This window comes from Octodon degus, unplaced genomic scaffold, assembly GCF_000260255.1.
Source record: "Octodon degus isolate 3935 unplaced genomic scaffold, OctDeg1.0 scaffold00127, whole genome shotgun sequence".
NCBI lineage: Eukaryota > Metazoa > Chordata > Mammalia > Rodentia > Octodontidae > Octodon > Octodon degus.
This window is the reverse complement of record NW_004524703.1, coordinates 2,166,599-2,184,204: the sequence shown is the minus strand read 5'-3', so window position 1 is coordinate 2,184,204 and position 17,606 is coordinate 2,166,599. Positions and strand designations below refer to the sequence as shown.

Genomic DNA, 17,606 nt, shown 5'->3' with positions numbered 1-17,606 from the left:
ACACCTCACTGATGCTTACTTCAACAAGAAGTTGCGGAAACCCAGACACCAGGAGGGCGAGATCTTCGACACCGAGAAAGAGAGATACCAGATTTCAGAGCAGCGCAAGGTGGATCAGAAAGCGGTGGACTCAGATTTTAGCAAAAATCAAAGCTGTTCCTACAGCTCTGGGGCTACCTGTGATCCATTTTTGATCTGACAAATGGAATTTATCCTCATAAATTAGTGTTCTAAATTTCTAAGAACCTACTTAAATAACTAGTACATTTAAAAAAAATAACATAATGGAAAAATATCAAAGAAATATACTTGAGGCATATTTCAGCTTTTTTAAAAAAGTTAGGAAGACACAAAGTAGCACACAGAAACAAGCTCTTATGAGCTCCCTGTACCAACTCTAGTGACAGAAAATCTGACTGACACTCCCTCAAAGGTCTATTTTTTCAGAAGTCATGTCATAGAATCTGTACCTCACCCTTGCACCAACCATGTGCCTGCATAATTCTTCCTATCTGTGGATTTTGCACCCCTGGAGTCAACCAACCTTGGATCAGAAACCTTAAAAAATATGTCTGTACTAAATAAGTGTAAACCTTTTTCCTGGTCCTTACTCTCTAAATAACATGGTGTAACAGCTATTTACACAGTATGTTATAAATAATCTATTGATGGGTTAAAGCACATGGAAGGATGATGTAGGTGCTGTGTAAATATGACAGCTTTTTTCAGAAGGGACTTGAGTGCCTACAGATTGGGGCACATGCAGGCGTCCTGGAGCGAGTCCTCCATGGTCCTGACTGTTTGCCAGCCCACCAGGGCCTGAGGGAGAGCTGGGAGGGTACAGACTGTGGCCCGGTACAACGTGAGGGGTTTCTTGTTTTACTTGAAATCCTGGGGACAGATCTGGTTTAGACCAGAACCAAGACTTGATATCTAATGAGAAGGCAGATGTACAGATTCCATCAATCTAATGAAAGATCCTGCTTTGCCTGATGGAATTTTTCTGTCTGTAAAGGACAGAGCCATGGGTAACAGCTAAGGGCAAGATGAATTAGATTCCAGTTCCAAAGCCAATGTGTTTGCTAAGACTCCATAGAAAGTCAAAAACGAATGGAACAGAAGCTGTTGAAGAGCTTTGGTTTGTTTGTTTTAAAATACAGGAAATTGCTTTTCAAATAAGTCATCATTCAGTAAACAGGGTGGAGGCACCGAAATTCCTACTTAATCCAAATTATTGGGTGGTTACGTCTCACGTCATGATCAGAATGCCCCACTCTGGGGCAGTACTGCACAGGGAACAGAGCCTCTTGCCAAACATCCACCTGGTTTTCCAGGACCACAGATGTGAGCATTCAAGCAGCCCTTCCTGTCAGCAGCACAAAGACCTGTGCTGAGGGCTTTAGCCCAAGAGCAGAGAGAGCTGAAGCTGGCCTTAGGGACCAGCTAATTCTTGCCTCCTTTTACCTCCAAGAAAGCCATCTCAGAGAGGTAGGTGCCTCAGGCATAAAGACCTAGGGCAGAGACAGCAAGCCGTTTAGAGAAGAGTGCCCCAACTGCAGCCCCAAACCCACCTACTTATTGACAAGTGCCAGCCTGCTATTAGACCTGAGCACTGAGGTTTTAGTTTAGAAACAACAGCTCATACATTAGCATCTTTTGTCTTAAAGACAACACATGTGCCATAGGTTCGCCACCACTGTCTCTTCCCTTCCGCCTCAGGGTGTGGCAAAGTCCAAGCTCCATTCTTGCAGGGCTCAGGCACATGAAGGATACTCCCTTCAGGTTGCGGGTAATGTTGACTGCAGGTAGCAGGGAGGACACCATGATGGGATCTCTAGACCACCCAAGCATCACACACCCCTAACAGCAAGGCTGGAATTGGGACCGCGCACAAGGCTGTGGCAAGAGGAGGCAGCCAAAATTTCTTCTCTCCAGCTACATATGGGTCTGAGCACCTGCTCTCTCCTCTCTCCCACCATCTGGGAAGATTCCAAAGAAATCAGTGCTGCGCCACACACCATAGATCTTCATACCCTGGACTCCTCTCCATGTGACATTTGTGAGTTGTGCTTCCATTTTTTCTAGTTAGTATTTCATTTTATTTTTAGATAAGAAATTCCTTTATCATATTTAGAATCAAAATGTTCTTTAACATATTTATATTTTACAGTAAAAAGGACAGTAGAACACAAGACCCCATACAAGCTTAAATATTCAAGATTCTGAAGAGCCAAAAACAAAAGGACAAACAACAGATGACCACAAAGCTGCTGTGTGTGGTAATAATTTTCTTCACTGAGTGCAGAATAAAGTAACAAAACAGACTCCTTGGGCTTCTGATTCTTGGTCAAAAACTGCTCAACGGAAGGATTAGTCTAATCTATAAAGTTGTGTGGCTTTTTGTGGCTTCTCTACAGTTTCTTTAAAAACAGTGTCATCATAAGTATAAGAAGTAAAGCCATGCTGTTATGCTGAGCTGTAGGGGACTCAGGTCAACAATTTCTGACATTGCCAGTCAAGCAGAAGACCTAATACTATTATGGACTACTGAACTCTTTTAGAATATTTTGCTGAGTTTATACACCTATAATATTCAAATAACAGAACTTAACAAAAAAAAAAGGGGATACAGATGAATGTCCATTTTGTATCTGTGTATCCAAAGTGGTTAGGATAGATATATAGTTACATTCTCTTAATGAATAGAGAGATTTGTTCTAATGGTGTTTGTAAATAGGATATCATGTCTGCATCTTGTGCAGCAATTAACCACCAGGAAGAATGTATGCAATGTGTTAATTATTGAAACTGTCCTACCAACTTGGTTTGAAACTGTCTCATTGCTATTTGTTTCTCAATAAAATCATGGGGGAAAAAAAAGTGTAATCTTAACCTTACAGAGCACGGGACCTCCAACAGTCATGATCTAGAGGCTGCTCACTAGAGGTGTTAAATACTTTCCATACTTAATCATATTTACCAATTAAGCGATAAAAACTAAAATTTCTAAGCCTTTAATATGTTTGAATAAAACAAATGCTTGAATATAACAGCAATGTAAAACTTAAAAGTATGAAATTCCTACAGCTAGGTTTAGTATAAAGGGACAGTGAACACCGGCACACAGCGCTCCACACCAGGACAGCATCGGGTGACCTGTGAACCCAACAGCAGGAGTTCGCAAGATGGGACAACCACAGCAAGCAATGGGAGAATATTTCACTTTAATTGGTACATGTTTGCAGTAAATAAGATGCCATTGTGGAGGGTCAGTATATGTGCACGGCACATTTCGATTTCTTTTTTTTTTTTTTTTTAGCCCTTTTTCTTCCTCCTCCCATCTCTCACTTCCACTTTTATTTTAAATTAAATATGGCAAGAAAAAAGGAGGCCCACGTGCTTGATACTTGATGATTAAAAATGCCACCCACTACAGAGTCCCTGGATTCCTGGGCGAAATGGAGTTTCACAGAATTTGTAATTCTGAGGGTAAAGTGTGGGTTGTTTCAAGGCATCTTAGAAAGCTCTCTCAGTAATTTATCCCATCAGGCAGTCTTTTCAGCAATTCAAATCATTATTATTTTGTCCTTTCTAAACATGCAACCTCTCATTTAACTATAGGAGTAAATGCTTTCCCAGTGGGTCAGGAAGAAAGTAGCTGCCGCAGGTACATGGCCAGTTTCAGACTTCCTCCTCCTGCGCCTGGCTGACTCCCTACCACCTTCAAACCCTGGCAGAGTTCAAGCCTTCCAGGGGGACTCACTGGCCAGGCTGAGGTACAAGAGGACCTCCCTTGGCAGGTGACTGCCGCATCCCCCACAGAGCAACAGACGGTGTCCTCACACCCCCGAAGCCCAGCGACTGACCCCTGCCCAGCTCGGAAGAGGTGCTTTGCCAATGCTGGAGGAGCAATAGATGGAGGCCCGTCCAGGTGCCGTGGCTGGGGCACGGCTGATGTGGGGGAAGGCCTGGACCCCAGTGTAGCTGTGTTAAGAAGTGGTGGATCCTTGAAGATGTGGAACTTAGAAGAAATGAGGTCTAGGAGATGTGGCACTTAGCAGAGGTGAGACCCAAAAGGAGGACGCTAAGTCACAGGAGTGCTGTCCATGGACGGGGTTGATGCTAGTCTTGTAGGCTGAGTGGTGTAAGCCTGGTCAATGAAGTTCTCTGACACTATCTTGTCCTGCCATGTGACTGTTCCTCATGCCAGGCTGTCATCTGCTGTGAAGTGACATAGGGAAGGACAAAAGAAATGGGTCTCTTGTTTGCTTCAGCAGCACATACACTAAAAGAAACAGTTCTGACCCATCTTGGACTTTCATCCTCTAACACTGTGAATTACATAAACCTCTTTTCTTCATTAAGCATTGAGCCTCAGGTAATTTATTATAGCAGTGGAAAACAACACAGCAGCTCTTAAAGAAGCTTTGCTGTTTCTTCAAATGCATTATCCAGTGGTTCCCTTCACCAAAGAATGAACAACCAGGCAGGGGAGCAGGCAGAGAGATCTTTGCTATCCCTGAACACCTCTCTCTGTCTCAGGGCAGCAATAGGTAGCCTTGTCTGGGACAATCTCTCTGCCTCCCTCCAGAGCAGCTTCTAAGTCCTGGTGGCCACAGCAGTAACCCACACACATTGCCTCACTGGCCCCAGAAAATGTCCCATAGTCTTCCATGCTGTCCCTCAACTCAGTGCTATGACTGAGTTGTGTGAACTGGACTAGGCAGCATTCCAATTGCAACTCGCTGACCTCCACTCAAGGCCAAGCCTTGACCATGGGGCAGAAATTTTCAGCTGTGCTGAATTAGAGCTGATGTCAGATTTCTATCCTGCGCTCCTGATCCTGGGAGCATGATTTAAGACAGAAAGTAGGTTTCTTTTGTCAAGCAGGATCTTCCCATTAAAATGACCTTCTGAAAACATTTATCTGTAAAAGTGCAGATTCAGAAACAAGGATGTATCCAGCTGCTGGCAGATGCACACATGAAAACCACACCCCCCATGGAAGTAGTCACAGACCCTGAGGGTCTCTGAGGACTTTTAAAAAACTGAGTTATATTTCTCATAAACGAGACTAGTTCCTAACCTGTAATATCTGAAAAATATTGACATTTAAAAATGATAAACTGGAACTCATATTCAAAGTGTAGGGAAAACAATAATGACTGGTTAGATAGAGCAAGTATCCAGTAACAGTATCTCATACAGTGATATCTAGAGTGAGGAGTCATTTATTATTTCTCTTCTGAAGGGGAAAGTACGTAAGTTAAATTCCTAGGTAGGTGGGTCCGGCTGCCATGGCTGACTGTGCACACATCTTCGCAGAGCCCGCATCCTCCATCCTAGGGACCTTGAGCAGACAGGCTATGCTGTGGGTTAGGTCACCAGCTGATGCACTTAGTTATTTCCTAAGCTATTGTCAGTCATTCTAGAGGAAGAAGCCGTATGGCATCCATGGAAGAACTGAGCAACAAAACCAAAGAAACTTGTCACTACAGCAGCCATGTGCTGGGAAAGCAATAAGCCCCTTCTAGTTGTGCATTCATGAGGGAAACAAGCTGTGCTGCAGCTTCTCCCCACATGTGCATGGGGAGGGACAGAGACAGGTCAGTACCCCAGGCTCCCACCGGAAGCCCAGGTCTTGGCCTCTCTGCTGCAGCCCAGCTGGCTCATCCAGGTCTCTATGTCCCTCAGCCTGCAGGTGCCAGTCCATAAAAACACCTCCTTCCAGCCAGACACAGCAGTGCAAACCTGTAATCCCAGCACTCCGGAAGGTTGAAGCAGGAGAAATGTACGTTCAAGTCCCACCTGAGCAACTTAGTGACGTAGCAACACTGTCTTAAAATAAAAAATAAGAAAGGCCAGGGAATTAGCTCAGTGAGAAGGAGCTTCCATCTCACATTGAAAACCAAAACAAACTAAAAACCTTGGTGCTACATTGGGAGCCACAGGCCACACGACAGAGAAAGGACAGGTGACAGAAAGTTCTCCTAAGTGGCAGACCATGCATAGAGTGCCAAGGCAAAACATTAATTGAAGTTTAAAAACCCACTGAAAATAAAAGCTCTGCATTGCACATATTCATACCTATGAACCAAAAATGGAACGTGAGCCTTGAGAGGCTTGTTTCCTTGTGCAGTCTCAGTCCCTCTCCTGCACCTCGAGGTAACCAGATGTGACGACCACAGTCCAGGGACCTCGCCATGCTTTAAAGCATTTCCTTAGTTCAGTATTCAAATTGCAGGCTTGAGTATGCGCCTTTGGGCAGTTTTCCAGAATATTTGCTTGGCAAATACATTCCAGGAGTGCTTTATGGTTTTCCTTTTCTTTTAAGATGGTCTGCATAAAGCATATTTACCTCAGATAAATGCCTCTCCATAACACAAAGAAGATCTTTCACATCTATTCAACAATGACTTTATGACAAGCATTTCTCTTCCTATGAAAGCCCTGGGCGCCATGGTCAGTGTCAATGCCACTGAGCACACAAATTGAGACACTACGAATACATCCTTACTACTCTAAATAACACAAGCATTCATCCAAATGCCCAAATTATACGGTCACGCCCCACGAAAGTGGATATTTTTTCTAAAAGCATCCAGATGTCCTGTGTGGTAACAAAGCATTTGAAATATTCAGCCCTCTTGACTACAGAACAAGCAGCAAAAAGCTTCAAGTACCTACATGCTTGTTTCAAAGAAGGCACTAAGGAACAAGTACTAAACTTGACTAATTAAGAGAATCAAAGAAGAAAAAAAGAAGAGATTGCCTCATGGCTTGTCTTTGTTAATTTGCCTGTAGTTTCTGGTTTACCTGAAGGACAGCCTTTGAAAACTGACACCACGTGACTGTTCCAGACGACCTGCAATGCTCCCCCTTAACACAGCAGTTGGGCCAAACAAGGACAGAGTCCACCAGAACCTTCTGGGTAGAGGTGCTAGTCACCAAGATCCATGGGATCGGCTGGTCCCTAGGTAATCTCCACTCAGCAAAGCAATCAGACTCTGGAGACAGCAATAGTAAGCCCAGACCCTTTGTATAAGAAAATTGAAATGGGGCCAGCAGGAAGCAGATGTTCTGTATTCTGAGAAGATCTGCCAATTAAAGATCTATATTACCAGCGAGGATCATGGCACTGCCAGGACAGAGTGGTGTGGTGGGTGATGAAATGGCCTGGAATCTGGGTGATAATTGTAACCTGCCTAGGTTACAAGCAAACATGGGTGACTTTTGTCCCATTTAAAAAAGAAGGGATCGGTTGGTTGAAAAATGATGGTGAACTTATAGTTGCTTTGGAATTCTTTCAGTGCATGACATGCTGGTATCATGAATGGAAAAATGAAATTGTGTATTGTCTTCAGAAACCTATTTGGCTACAACAAATAAAATAAAATGCACATATACTGTTTGATCTGGAAAAAAAAAAGAAAACAAAAACGGACCCATGGTGGGTGGTTCCTCTGAAGAAAATGTGTTCTTTGAGCTGCATTGCTAAGAAATACTCAGCTTTGAGGAGGAATCACAAGAATGAAAGCAAATGCCGAACTTCTGAGCCAGCTGTGGTGGGGCACACCTGTGATACCAGCAATCTAGGCAGCTGAGGCTGAGTGGTCACAAATTCAAGCCCAGCCTGGGCAACTTAGCCACTGTGGGGCTTGATGAGACCTTGTCTCAACATCTCAATTAAAAAAAAAAAAAAAAAAAAAACTCCATAGAAGAGAAGTAGCTCAGTATGAAGGCCCTGGGTTCAGTTCCTAGTAACACACACACACACACACACACACACACACACACACACACCCCAAATATCACTTGTGTTCATTTTATATTTAAAAAGCCGAACTTCTAAGTGTCTGTATACAACTATGAGATAATAAGAATTACTGTACTGTATTTAAATGCCAGTATCGAACCCTGGTCCTAGGGATCACACCTTAAGCAAGTGCACTGTCCCATGCTATCACATCTTAGGCACCTGTGACAGAAGAGGGAGAGATGGGCGCTTTGACAGGTGGCTCCTGCTCTTTTCTCCCAAGCACTATGCTGCACCCATTAGGGGAAGCAGAGCACAGAGCTGCTCTTTTTTCTCACAGTTCCCTAAGTCTCCTGACCTTGGGTTCCTAATTGTGTCAGAGAAAAGATGTCTTCTCTGCTGTAATCAGTGCCTCTGTGAGGTAAAGGCCAGTGGCTGGCAAAGCAAAATTAGTAGATGCAATGGAAAGGCATACAATTATGATACACTGAGACATGAGGGTGGTACCCTGGGCAGAGGTTAGGTAGCTCCACGCAGATATCCCACAGGCCTGCATCCAGGCCTTCTGCCTGCTCCGTGCTAGGATGGGTGATAATGGTCCACATCCAGGTCCAGGAAGCACCTGTTTCTAACCCTCCTCCCTCCCAAGAAGTAGGGGACTCATATATGGCCTGGCTATGCTCAGTGGGTGGAATGTTTCCCGAAAACATGAAACTCTCAATTACATTTCAGCTACCCAGGGGACACTGCTCATGGCGAGACAGTAAAGGTCTTGTCGTACATGCCATGTGTCCTTGCCATCCTGCAGTGCTGCCTCAGGCTGTCACGCTTTCCATCTTCACCAGTGAATGAAATGAAATTCCTAAGGAGGGTGTGTCCCTGGGAATCCAGCTAATCGGCAGAAGCACTGAGCTACTTTTAATTAACAGAAGCATGGCCCAAGGGCTTCCACACTTTCCAAAGGAAAGGAAGCCAACATGGGAGAAGAGCCCCTTCCTTCCAAGGCAGGCAGAGGAGTCCGGCCTGCCCATGCCAGGACACTAATTAACTGAGAGGCCCCCCGGGACCTGGACCACCGAGTGAGAAAAGAGCTTCCCTTATCTATTTGTTCCCTCCATCAAACCTGAGACCAGGGCCTGGCCAGGGCCAGGAACTTCTGTTCTTGGAGTTTTTGCTAAGCTCTTATGCCAATTGTCCTTGAACTCCTAATCATATGATTTAAATAAATGATATACAAAACAATGAAATGGTAGTATGAAAAGAAAGTACTTATCTCCATAAAGTTGAAACTTGGATGACTCAGTAACGTTTGAAAGAGGGAGGGGAGCGTAAGGTTGCTTTGGGAGCTCATGAGATGCCTGGTCCATGTTAAAGACACCAACACTGGGAATCGTGGGGGACGCATTACGAGGAAGGGCTGACTAGCAAGCCCACCAGCAGACAGGTGCAAGCTGTGCTGAATGACTCACAAATGAACGTGTTTCTGTTTTAAAAATGAATAAAAGAAGAAAGTTGAGCACGTACATGTATCGTCTCTCAACTCTCTGCCTCTGTTTAATTGAGCAGCCCATTGCCAGGCCTGGCTGCACCTCCACGGCTTCTCTCACTTTGCTCCTGGTCACATAGCTGGGTCTGCAGCCCTCTGCGTGGGCAGGTGGGGGCTTCCTCACACCCGTGCTCTCTGCCTTCTCCCCAGATTCATTTAACCCCAAGAACAACAGGTGACCATGTCCCCGTCAGTTCACACTCTCAGAGGCAGCTACCAGCAGCTTTGGCAGGGCTCAACCTGCTTCATGGAGAGCCCAGCCCATCTCTAGCCATCCCAGAGCAAGCAGGCAACAGAAAAAGCACCTGAGCCACACCTGCCTGCTACAGAGGATGCACTCCTGTTTCGAGGAGATGCAGGCTGAAGGTAAAAAGGACTGGCACCTTCTCTATGAATCCTCTTGCCAAGCATAACAGTAAAAAGAAATGAGGACACCCAGCTTAGGGCTCAGAACATGAGATTTGAAAATGTACTCTACCAAGCATTGAAGCGGGGCCTGGGAAGCAGGGCCTCTGGGAGCTTCTCCTATTTTCTGTCTCCCCTCCTTCTGCCCAAGACGGAGTCACAGAAGCAGAGTTCCTCTCTCCCAAGACAAACTATAGAAAGCAGAATTCCTCTCTCTAACACAAGCCATAAAAACTATAAAGGCCACTCCCTCTCCCTTGAAGACCCTCATTCCAGAAGAACATTGCAACCCACAAGGGGGGAGGAGGATGCTGCTCAGAGGTCCAGAAGAATCCAGGGAGACGGCCCTCCGGAGTCCCCTCCCACTCTTCCCGAAGATCGAACAGCTTTTATGTAAGCACATTTCTATGGGTCTGTCCATTCTCCATTGAGCATCGTAATAAAAACAGAATTTTCCAAGTCTTGAGGTTCTCATTTCTGAAAACCTATCCATCATACGAAACTTTGCTTAAATATATTTATGATGCCTTTCCTTTGTGAACCTGTCCATTCTGGTAGGAGTGTTGCCCATGACACTAACAAATGAGTGAGGAAAATTATCATAGAGTCCACCCTTAAACCCACCACAAATCCTGGAGACCTAAATCTGAACAAGTAAAGCAAGGGCATCTGGCTGTGCCTTAGTTCTAATTCCTTTCATCACAGATGCAGAACTCAGAGCCTGTGTGCAATGGGGGGCTGCCAGCTCCAGTCTTGGCTGGTCTCAGCCCACTGGTAGTAGCTCCTGGCTGGAAAGGGTGGCAGTTAAGAGAGAAGTAGGGGAGGCACAAGGCTGCCTGCAAAGCTGCACACCAGGGCCCATTAGGGAACAGACCGAGAAAGCACCCTAACAGGACAGGCTGCAGACAAGAAAGAAGAAAAGAACTCAGGTATTCCAGCCAGAATGGCCAGCACTGAAGAGTAACCTCACAGCATGGGAGCCTGGCTCACTCACTCTCAGCCCCATCTGGCCCCTGTGCAATTTCTGTAACATCTATAAACCAGGCCAACAGCAGCTGATTGTTTCCAGAGTCCTTTGAAAGACTAGGAGGAGCACTGTAATAAGACTGAGAAGAAAAGGGCTCTTAAGGAGTTGAGGAAGTGCCTGCTAAAATTGGCCCTTAGCACTGTGCTGGCTTCCTCCTGAACAAAGCCCTGGGTGAACTGCTTTGCCTTAATGGGCTCAGCTGTAAAATGAAGGAACCATGCTGAGCAGCCTGGCCAGCCTTGGGCAAGGGCAAGGGCTAGGTGAGACTCTAGTGAGACTCAAGGCCCACACCAGATAAGCACAGAAGCCTGGAGAGCCCGCCCCGTGCAGAGCACCACGGAGAGTCAGCGAAGTTCCATGGGGAATTTGGATCAAAAAGAAATTGGCTGTGTCAGGGCATTTTGCCTCAGAAGAGAAATCAGTGTGCGGTGGCCAGGCCCAGCAGGGGTTTCCAAAGCAGATGGATGTAGCTACACTAAAAGGGCATTTTAGCCACAAGACAAATATACAATTCCCTGGATGCCCCTGGCTCCTGGAAAACAGCCCTCCTGAGACCCTTGCTCAACATTTTTCTGGGCCTCAGTGGAATAAAGTCCTGGGCTCAAGCACAAATGAGGCTTTCCTTTTATTAAGCTGCTTCTTCTTAGATGCCTTCCATGAATTCACTGTTCACTCATGTTTCTTGCTAAAGGGAGCAAAATATATTATTAGAATTTGTTTTAGAGATGCTATGCCAGCCCCCCCCCCAAAAAAAAAAGATAAAAATGAAAAGGAACACTCACTAGGCTCTACCATGTATATGGACTGTGAGACTAGTTGACCTTGGCTTTAGCTTATTTTGCTTTTCAGCAAGTGTGCAGCGGCCTAAGCCAGTTCTGAGCAGAAACTTGAGCCCAGATGTCCCATCCCATGCTGTGCCATCTTCAGAATTTCGAGGCAAACACAAGCAATTCAAATATCACAAGCGACTCAAATACCTACAGCCCTTCCCCAAAGTAGGCAGATAGTTCCTCAAATTTTAGCCCATTTGGCAAAGTTACCCACAATCAAATCTACTCCTTTGGGTATAAAGTGGTGGGTAGAGACATATACACACACACCCCTAAGCTACAGCACACTTTGACTCTTTGCTAACCAGCCCCACCTCCACAAGGCGCAGGGTACTTATGCTCCCCCTGGAAACTACTCCCGACAAGACAGGGTACGTTTACTGCTTTCCAGATTCCTTCCTGCTGCTCTTTATAATAGCTCCTTCCCCTGCCTGGCAACAAGTGATCTACTTTCTAGTTCCATAATTTTTCCCTTCTCAGAAAATATCTATCATCATAAAATCCCTGGTATCTATGAATCCAAAGGATGCTGCCCATGCTTGGAGACACTGCTGCAGAAACCCTAGTGGATATGAGAAACCACAGATATATTAAACCTGTATAGTGTATAGGCTGTTCTTTTTCCTATAAATATATGCCTATAACAAATTTTAACTTACAAATTCAGCACGGTAAGAGATTAGCAATAACTAGTGATAACACAACAATTATACTGTAATAAAAATTATGTACTTTCTGTTTCTGACTCTATCTCTCTCTCATTGTCTTGTCAATTTTTTTTTGCCTTTGGTTTTTGAAACAAGGTCTTCCTATTTAGCCCAAAAAGTCTTGAACTTACTGTGTAGCCTAAGTTGGCCTCAAACTCACCACGATCCTCCTGCCTCAGTCTCACAAGTCCTGGAGTTATAGACATGTGCCACCAAGCCCTCATCCTATTCATTTTAGCAATCTCAGAATATGATGCTTCTTCTTTTCTTAAGTGCGTAACTAATTAAAACAACCCTCTCATGGCTTCTCTTTGACATATCTGAATTGGAATCACTCATATCCTTCAGCTTTGGTACCATACCACAAAAAATTAAGATCATTTAAATATAGCATTGCAATGTCATGACAATCAACCTGATAACTTTATGGCTACTCAGTGATTAAGAAGAGGGTAGCATATACACTGTAGATACACTAGAAGGGGGATTCTTCACATTCCAAATGGGCTTGGGCAGGAAATCATAAGATTTCGTTATGTTACTCAGAAAAACTTATGAATTGTTCATCTATGGAATTTTCCATTTAACCTTTCCAGACAATAGTTGGCCACGGGTCCCTGAAACTCCAGGAAGTAAAACTGCACTCCAAGGACAATTGTAATGTAAACCACAACTGGGGTAGGGAACAGAATAATGATCCTAAAAGCCAGGAAATCTTTAATTTCCCCACCCTTACAAGAAACAAATAACAGGTCACCTTAAGACAAGCAGAGAGGGCCAGAGGTCTCAGGAGGGCTAAAGCCTACAGAGGGACACTGCACAACTCCACTCTATTTCAGGAACTCACAAAAGATTAATTCATCCCTTCACTCAGCCTTAACTTTAAGCTCTGGACTTTTAGCAAGTACAGCAGATTCCCACAGCCAGGGAATGAAACTGCCAGGGACTTACAGGCTGTTGGATAAAGAACATCACTCTAAACCTGGGAACTTCATCCCCAGAGAGCCTGAAGGATGGGAAGGACCAAAGGGGAGAAGGGATGGGGCTTAGAACACATTACCCCAAACCAAGGCATGCTGGTCCCAGAGGAAGCAGCAGAAGCAGGAAGGTCTCCCTGACATCTTGCTTTCTTCCAGGAAGCAAGGCAAAAATTCATGGACCTAACTCGGAAGCACATCCTAACACTCTCACATTTCAGATGCCCTTGCTACACCCTAAGGCATAGCCTCACTTCTGAAGACACAGAGAGGAATCCAAATGACAGGGCTTAGCTTGGTCTCCCAGGTTGGTACCACTGGATCACACTTCCTTAGTGTGCTACTGACTGTGTTTCTGTGGGACTCTTGATTCTCATTTCTGAAGGCTCCTGTGTCATGTAAGACTTAACAATAAATAAACTTGTATATTTTTCTCTTGATTTTTATTATAGGTGCCAACTCAGCTGCAAATGTTTCAATGAGTGAGGAACAGGTACTATATTTTCCTCCCTGCAGGAGGAAGAGAGGGAGGAGACTCAGGCCAAACCCAGCTCTGCTGAATCAGTCTTGACCTCCAGCACTGTCCCTAACCAGGAGACCCATTCCCACCTGTTCCTCTTTGAACCAGCACAATCCTCTCCTTGACCTTGATATAGCTTGGATGTAGAATGCCCCCCATGGGTCATCCGTTAAAGGCCTGGTCTCTACCCACTGATTGCAGACTAAAACCTCCAAAGCTATAAGCCAAAGAAACCTTTCTCTTTGCAAGTGATTATGTCCAGTATCCGTAACAGTGATGGGAAGTTGACTCACTCAGAGCACACATGCAAAGGTATGTCCCCATACCCATCCTTCAGTGCTGCTGCCCTTGCCTTGGGACTCGAGCCATCTACCTGCAACAAGCGGCACATTTGCAGCTCCTCTACCCAGAGCTCTCAAGGCCAAGTTTGGGTGTGTGAAAGCTGTCAGGTCAAAATGGAGTTGCTTGTGTCACAAGCCTCAACCAAAGATAAATAAAGCCCCAAGGTGATGGATGACCACAACTGTCATAAGAGTTTGCATAAGCTAGACCCAGGCACAGAAAATGCTTCTTCAAGGACATCTGTCCTACTATGTTCTATTGAACCTTGGATGGTGCCATCCTTGGTATTGGTCCTTATAGTCAAAAGCTGTGATCAAAAAACAATGTATGTAACTCTTGTTATTTTGCCCATGAGGAGTCCCTCATCTCAGCCTCCTTGGCCACACACACAGTTGAGTATGGCACGTGTGTTCCCATTGCAATATCCTTTCTCAAGCAAGCTCTATACTCTTCCCAGAGCATCTCTGGTAATCACAGCTTGACAACAAGGTCTCTCACAAGGCCTGGGGACACGAACCCAGCTCAGTGAAGATACACAGGCTATCTGGCTAGCAGGGATAAGAGTGACAGCAGCTTTGCTTTGGCATAAGAACATCAATTTGATTACTGGACTATGATTGATTCTTAAGCAGCCCAGAAGGCAGTGAAAGGATGTCCTGCTCTTCAAAGGGTACAAGTGGATGCTCGGTAAAGAATGTGGTCCTGCAGACATCCACAAGGCCCGAAGGGCCCACATGGGGAGTTCTCTTAAAGGCTAGAGAGGAACAAAGTCGAGCCTGAAGCTCCACCTGATAGGGCCGAGCCAAGCAGCGCACCCAGTCAGTTCGCCAGACTACTTTCTTCTTCACACACAACCTGCAGACGAGGAGCTCTGGAGCCTCAGATCAAGACAGAGGGAAGTCCCCAGGGCCTTTTACAGAATGACTTTCTTAGGGTGGGAGGGAGAAAGTGAGGGGAGACAGGGGGTTCTCTCTGTTCATTAAGGTCGCACTCCAGAGAAAAGAATTAAATAGACCCACATTTAGACCTGCAGGCAAATATTAAGGATTCTTTTGTGCTGTTTTATGAACAGACCACATTATAAACATTTATTATCATCCATTATGATCTGGTTTTGGTAATCACAATGGGTAGGATATACACAAATATATGAAGGCCTGATTCTAATAATATATTGTAATATACACATTCTAAGTATATATTTAAGTACAATATACAATAGTGTAACCTATGCAATAACCATGTTATATATGACTTGTATAGTGTATGCCATATAAAATTCTGTATGAACTTGTACATCCTAATATAGGTCATTGAACTAGAATGCAAATAAAACTAATATATAAAAGCTTTTTCCTTGCCCTTACATATTTAAACCATCTACCAAAATTGTGCATATTTAGTAATCATCTAAGAATTATTCAAACCTTAAATAATTGTGTAATGTGATGGAAAGCCCTCCCAGTACTGACTGCACCCATGGGGCATGTGGTCCCCAACTCCCTCAGAGAGGGAACTGAGGCCATGTGGGAAGGACCGACCTGCTTCCATTCACCTCTCCTGCAGGGCGCACAGGTGGTCAGAGGAGCACTACACCCATGGGATGCCTGTACAGGGCTCTTCCTCCCATCTTCAGAGGAGGGTCTGGAAGGACTGGCTAGGGTGGCCATCCAGGCAGCTGCCCCTGTGCCATCCATCTGCTGCTCATCTTCAATAGTCAGGCTCTGGACCAGCAACCGACAGGCCTCCAAGTCAGCTTCCCACACTCTTCCAAGCAGCAGACACTTGCAACTAAAACAGAAGTCACAGAGGCATCAAAATTAACTGAGTGATGTCTGGTCCTATCAAGCCACTGGCTTGTCCACCTGTCTTACACTGACAACATAATTTCACATGGTGAAAGAGTATTCTAGTCAGAGGACTCAGAAGACCTGACTCTAATCCCTTAAGTCACTGAGAAGTGACAGTCCTTTCCAGCTGCTTGATCTACAAAGCTATCCTGAGTCCTCAGTGTCTCTCCAGTCAGTCACACAAAATCACAGCTTTTCCTGTCAGGGCTCTGGGCAACTAATGCCCAGGAGTCCTGTCTCAGTTGCCGTAACAAAATTCCTGACACCCAAATTAAGGAAGGAAAAGTTTAGTTAGCTCAGAGTTAATAGAGATTTTAGTCTATACTTGACTGGCTCCAAGGTAGAGTGGCACATGACAGAGGGCAGCAGTTCATGGTGGTAGAAAACAGCAAAGAGCAAAGGGAGGGGCAGCAGCTGTGGCTGCTAGTAAGCCTCTCTCCCTTCCTTATGTTGTATTCAGGTTATTAGCCCCAGGGCAGGTGTAGCACTCATACCCATAATCCCAGCATTGGACCATGAGTTAATCACAAACTCTAGAAGCCTGCACCACTGACTTCATGAGGTTTAGGGGGGACAACTAAATGCAAACCATAATAGGTCCTCAGAGACATCTCACTCCCTGGCTGGGCAGCTCCACAAGTGTCCCACATTTAGACTATCACCTGCATATACCGTCTCCCCACCACTCCAACAACAAATACACACTTTGTCACCCACCATCCAAGAAGCACACATGTACTGTCACCACCACACACACACCACAATACCACACACAGAGACACACACACTTGAGCTTAGGAAACTTTTCCTGGGGAAACTCCTTGTCCTCAGCCAGGTATGATGATGGTCTCTTGCCACCCTGTGCTTTCTCCTTCAGAGAACAGACCACCTTTACATCATTTCTATGATTGTTCTCCCTCTCTCCAAGGGCAGGGATTCTACCCATTGGGCTCATTGTAATGCTGGAATCTCTTGATGGGGATCAGGAGCTCAAGGTCCCAGGATGCCCAATATGTGATATGAACCAGTGGACAGACTAGGGCGACTCCAACCACTACAATTGCTGCTCAGGCTAGTGGTAGAGGACAGAAGTGACTGACCAGGAGGGCAGACACGTCTGTCTAGGTGGAAAGAACACATCTTTCCAGGACCATTGCAACTGTGAAGAATGGGGACTCATTGTTGACAAAATTTCTACTGCTCACAGGAAGACAAAACTCTTGGTATTTAAATAAAAATATGTATTTTTCACATATTCATGCACATTCATGCCAGATATTTTCTACACAGCTACCTTTCATTTAGTAAATCTTCCTTTTCTCATGTCTAATCTATTATCTAATTACTCCATCTATCGTGTTCTACATTTTAGTTTCTTTTCATTTTGATTTTCCATTTATTTTTCTCTTCTATATTACAGTGCTCTTGTTAAATTCTCCAATGCTCTATCTTCTTTGACATAGTAATCATCATTCTTTTAAAGCCCATGTCTATGAATGAAGGTAGTAGGAAGAAAAAAAGATGAGGCAGAATTAATATTAGAAATTCAGAGACCCAGTCCTAGCCCAGGTCCGGTGAGTGTGCAGAGAGTTTCCTGCTACCCTGCGCCGGCGGGACCAGTCCCAGCCCAGGTGCAGCGTGGGCCT

The 17,606-nt window shown here is 45.0% G+C and overlaps 1 protein-coding gene across 1 annotated transcript in view; it reads right to left on the bottom strand.

Moving 5' to 3' along the window:
* The window catches only part of Disc1 (disrupted in schizophrenia 1), a 352,530-nt gene that overhangs the window by 15,279 nt on the left and 319,645 nt on the right, over positions 1-17,606 (bottom strand). Inside the window, exon 11 of the mRNA XM_023700878.1 lies at positions 15,652-15,901. Coding sequence (XP_023556646.1) covers positions 15,652-15,901 — 250 coding nt within the window. The remainder of the gene's footprint in view (positions 1-15,651; positions 15,902-17,606) is intronic.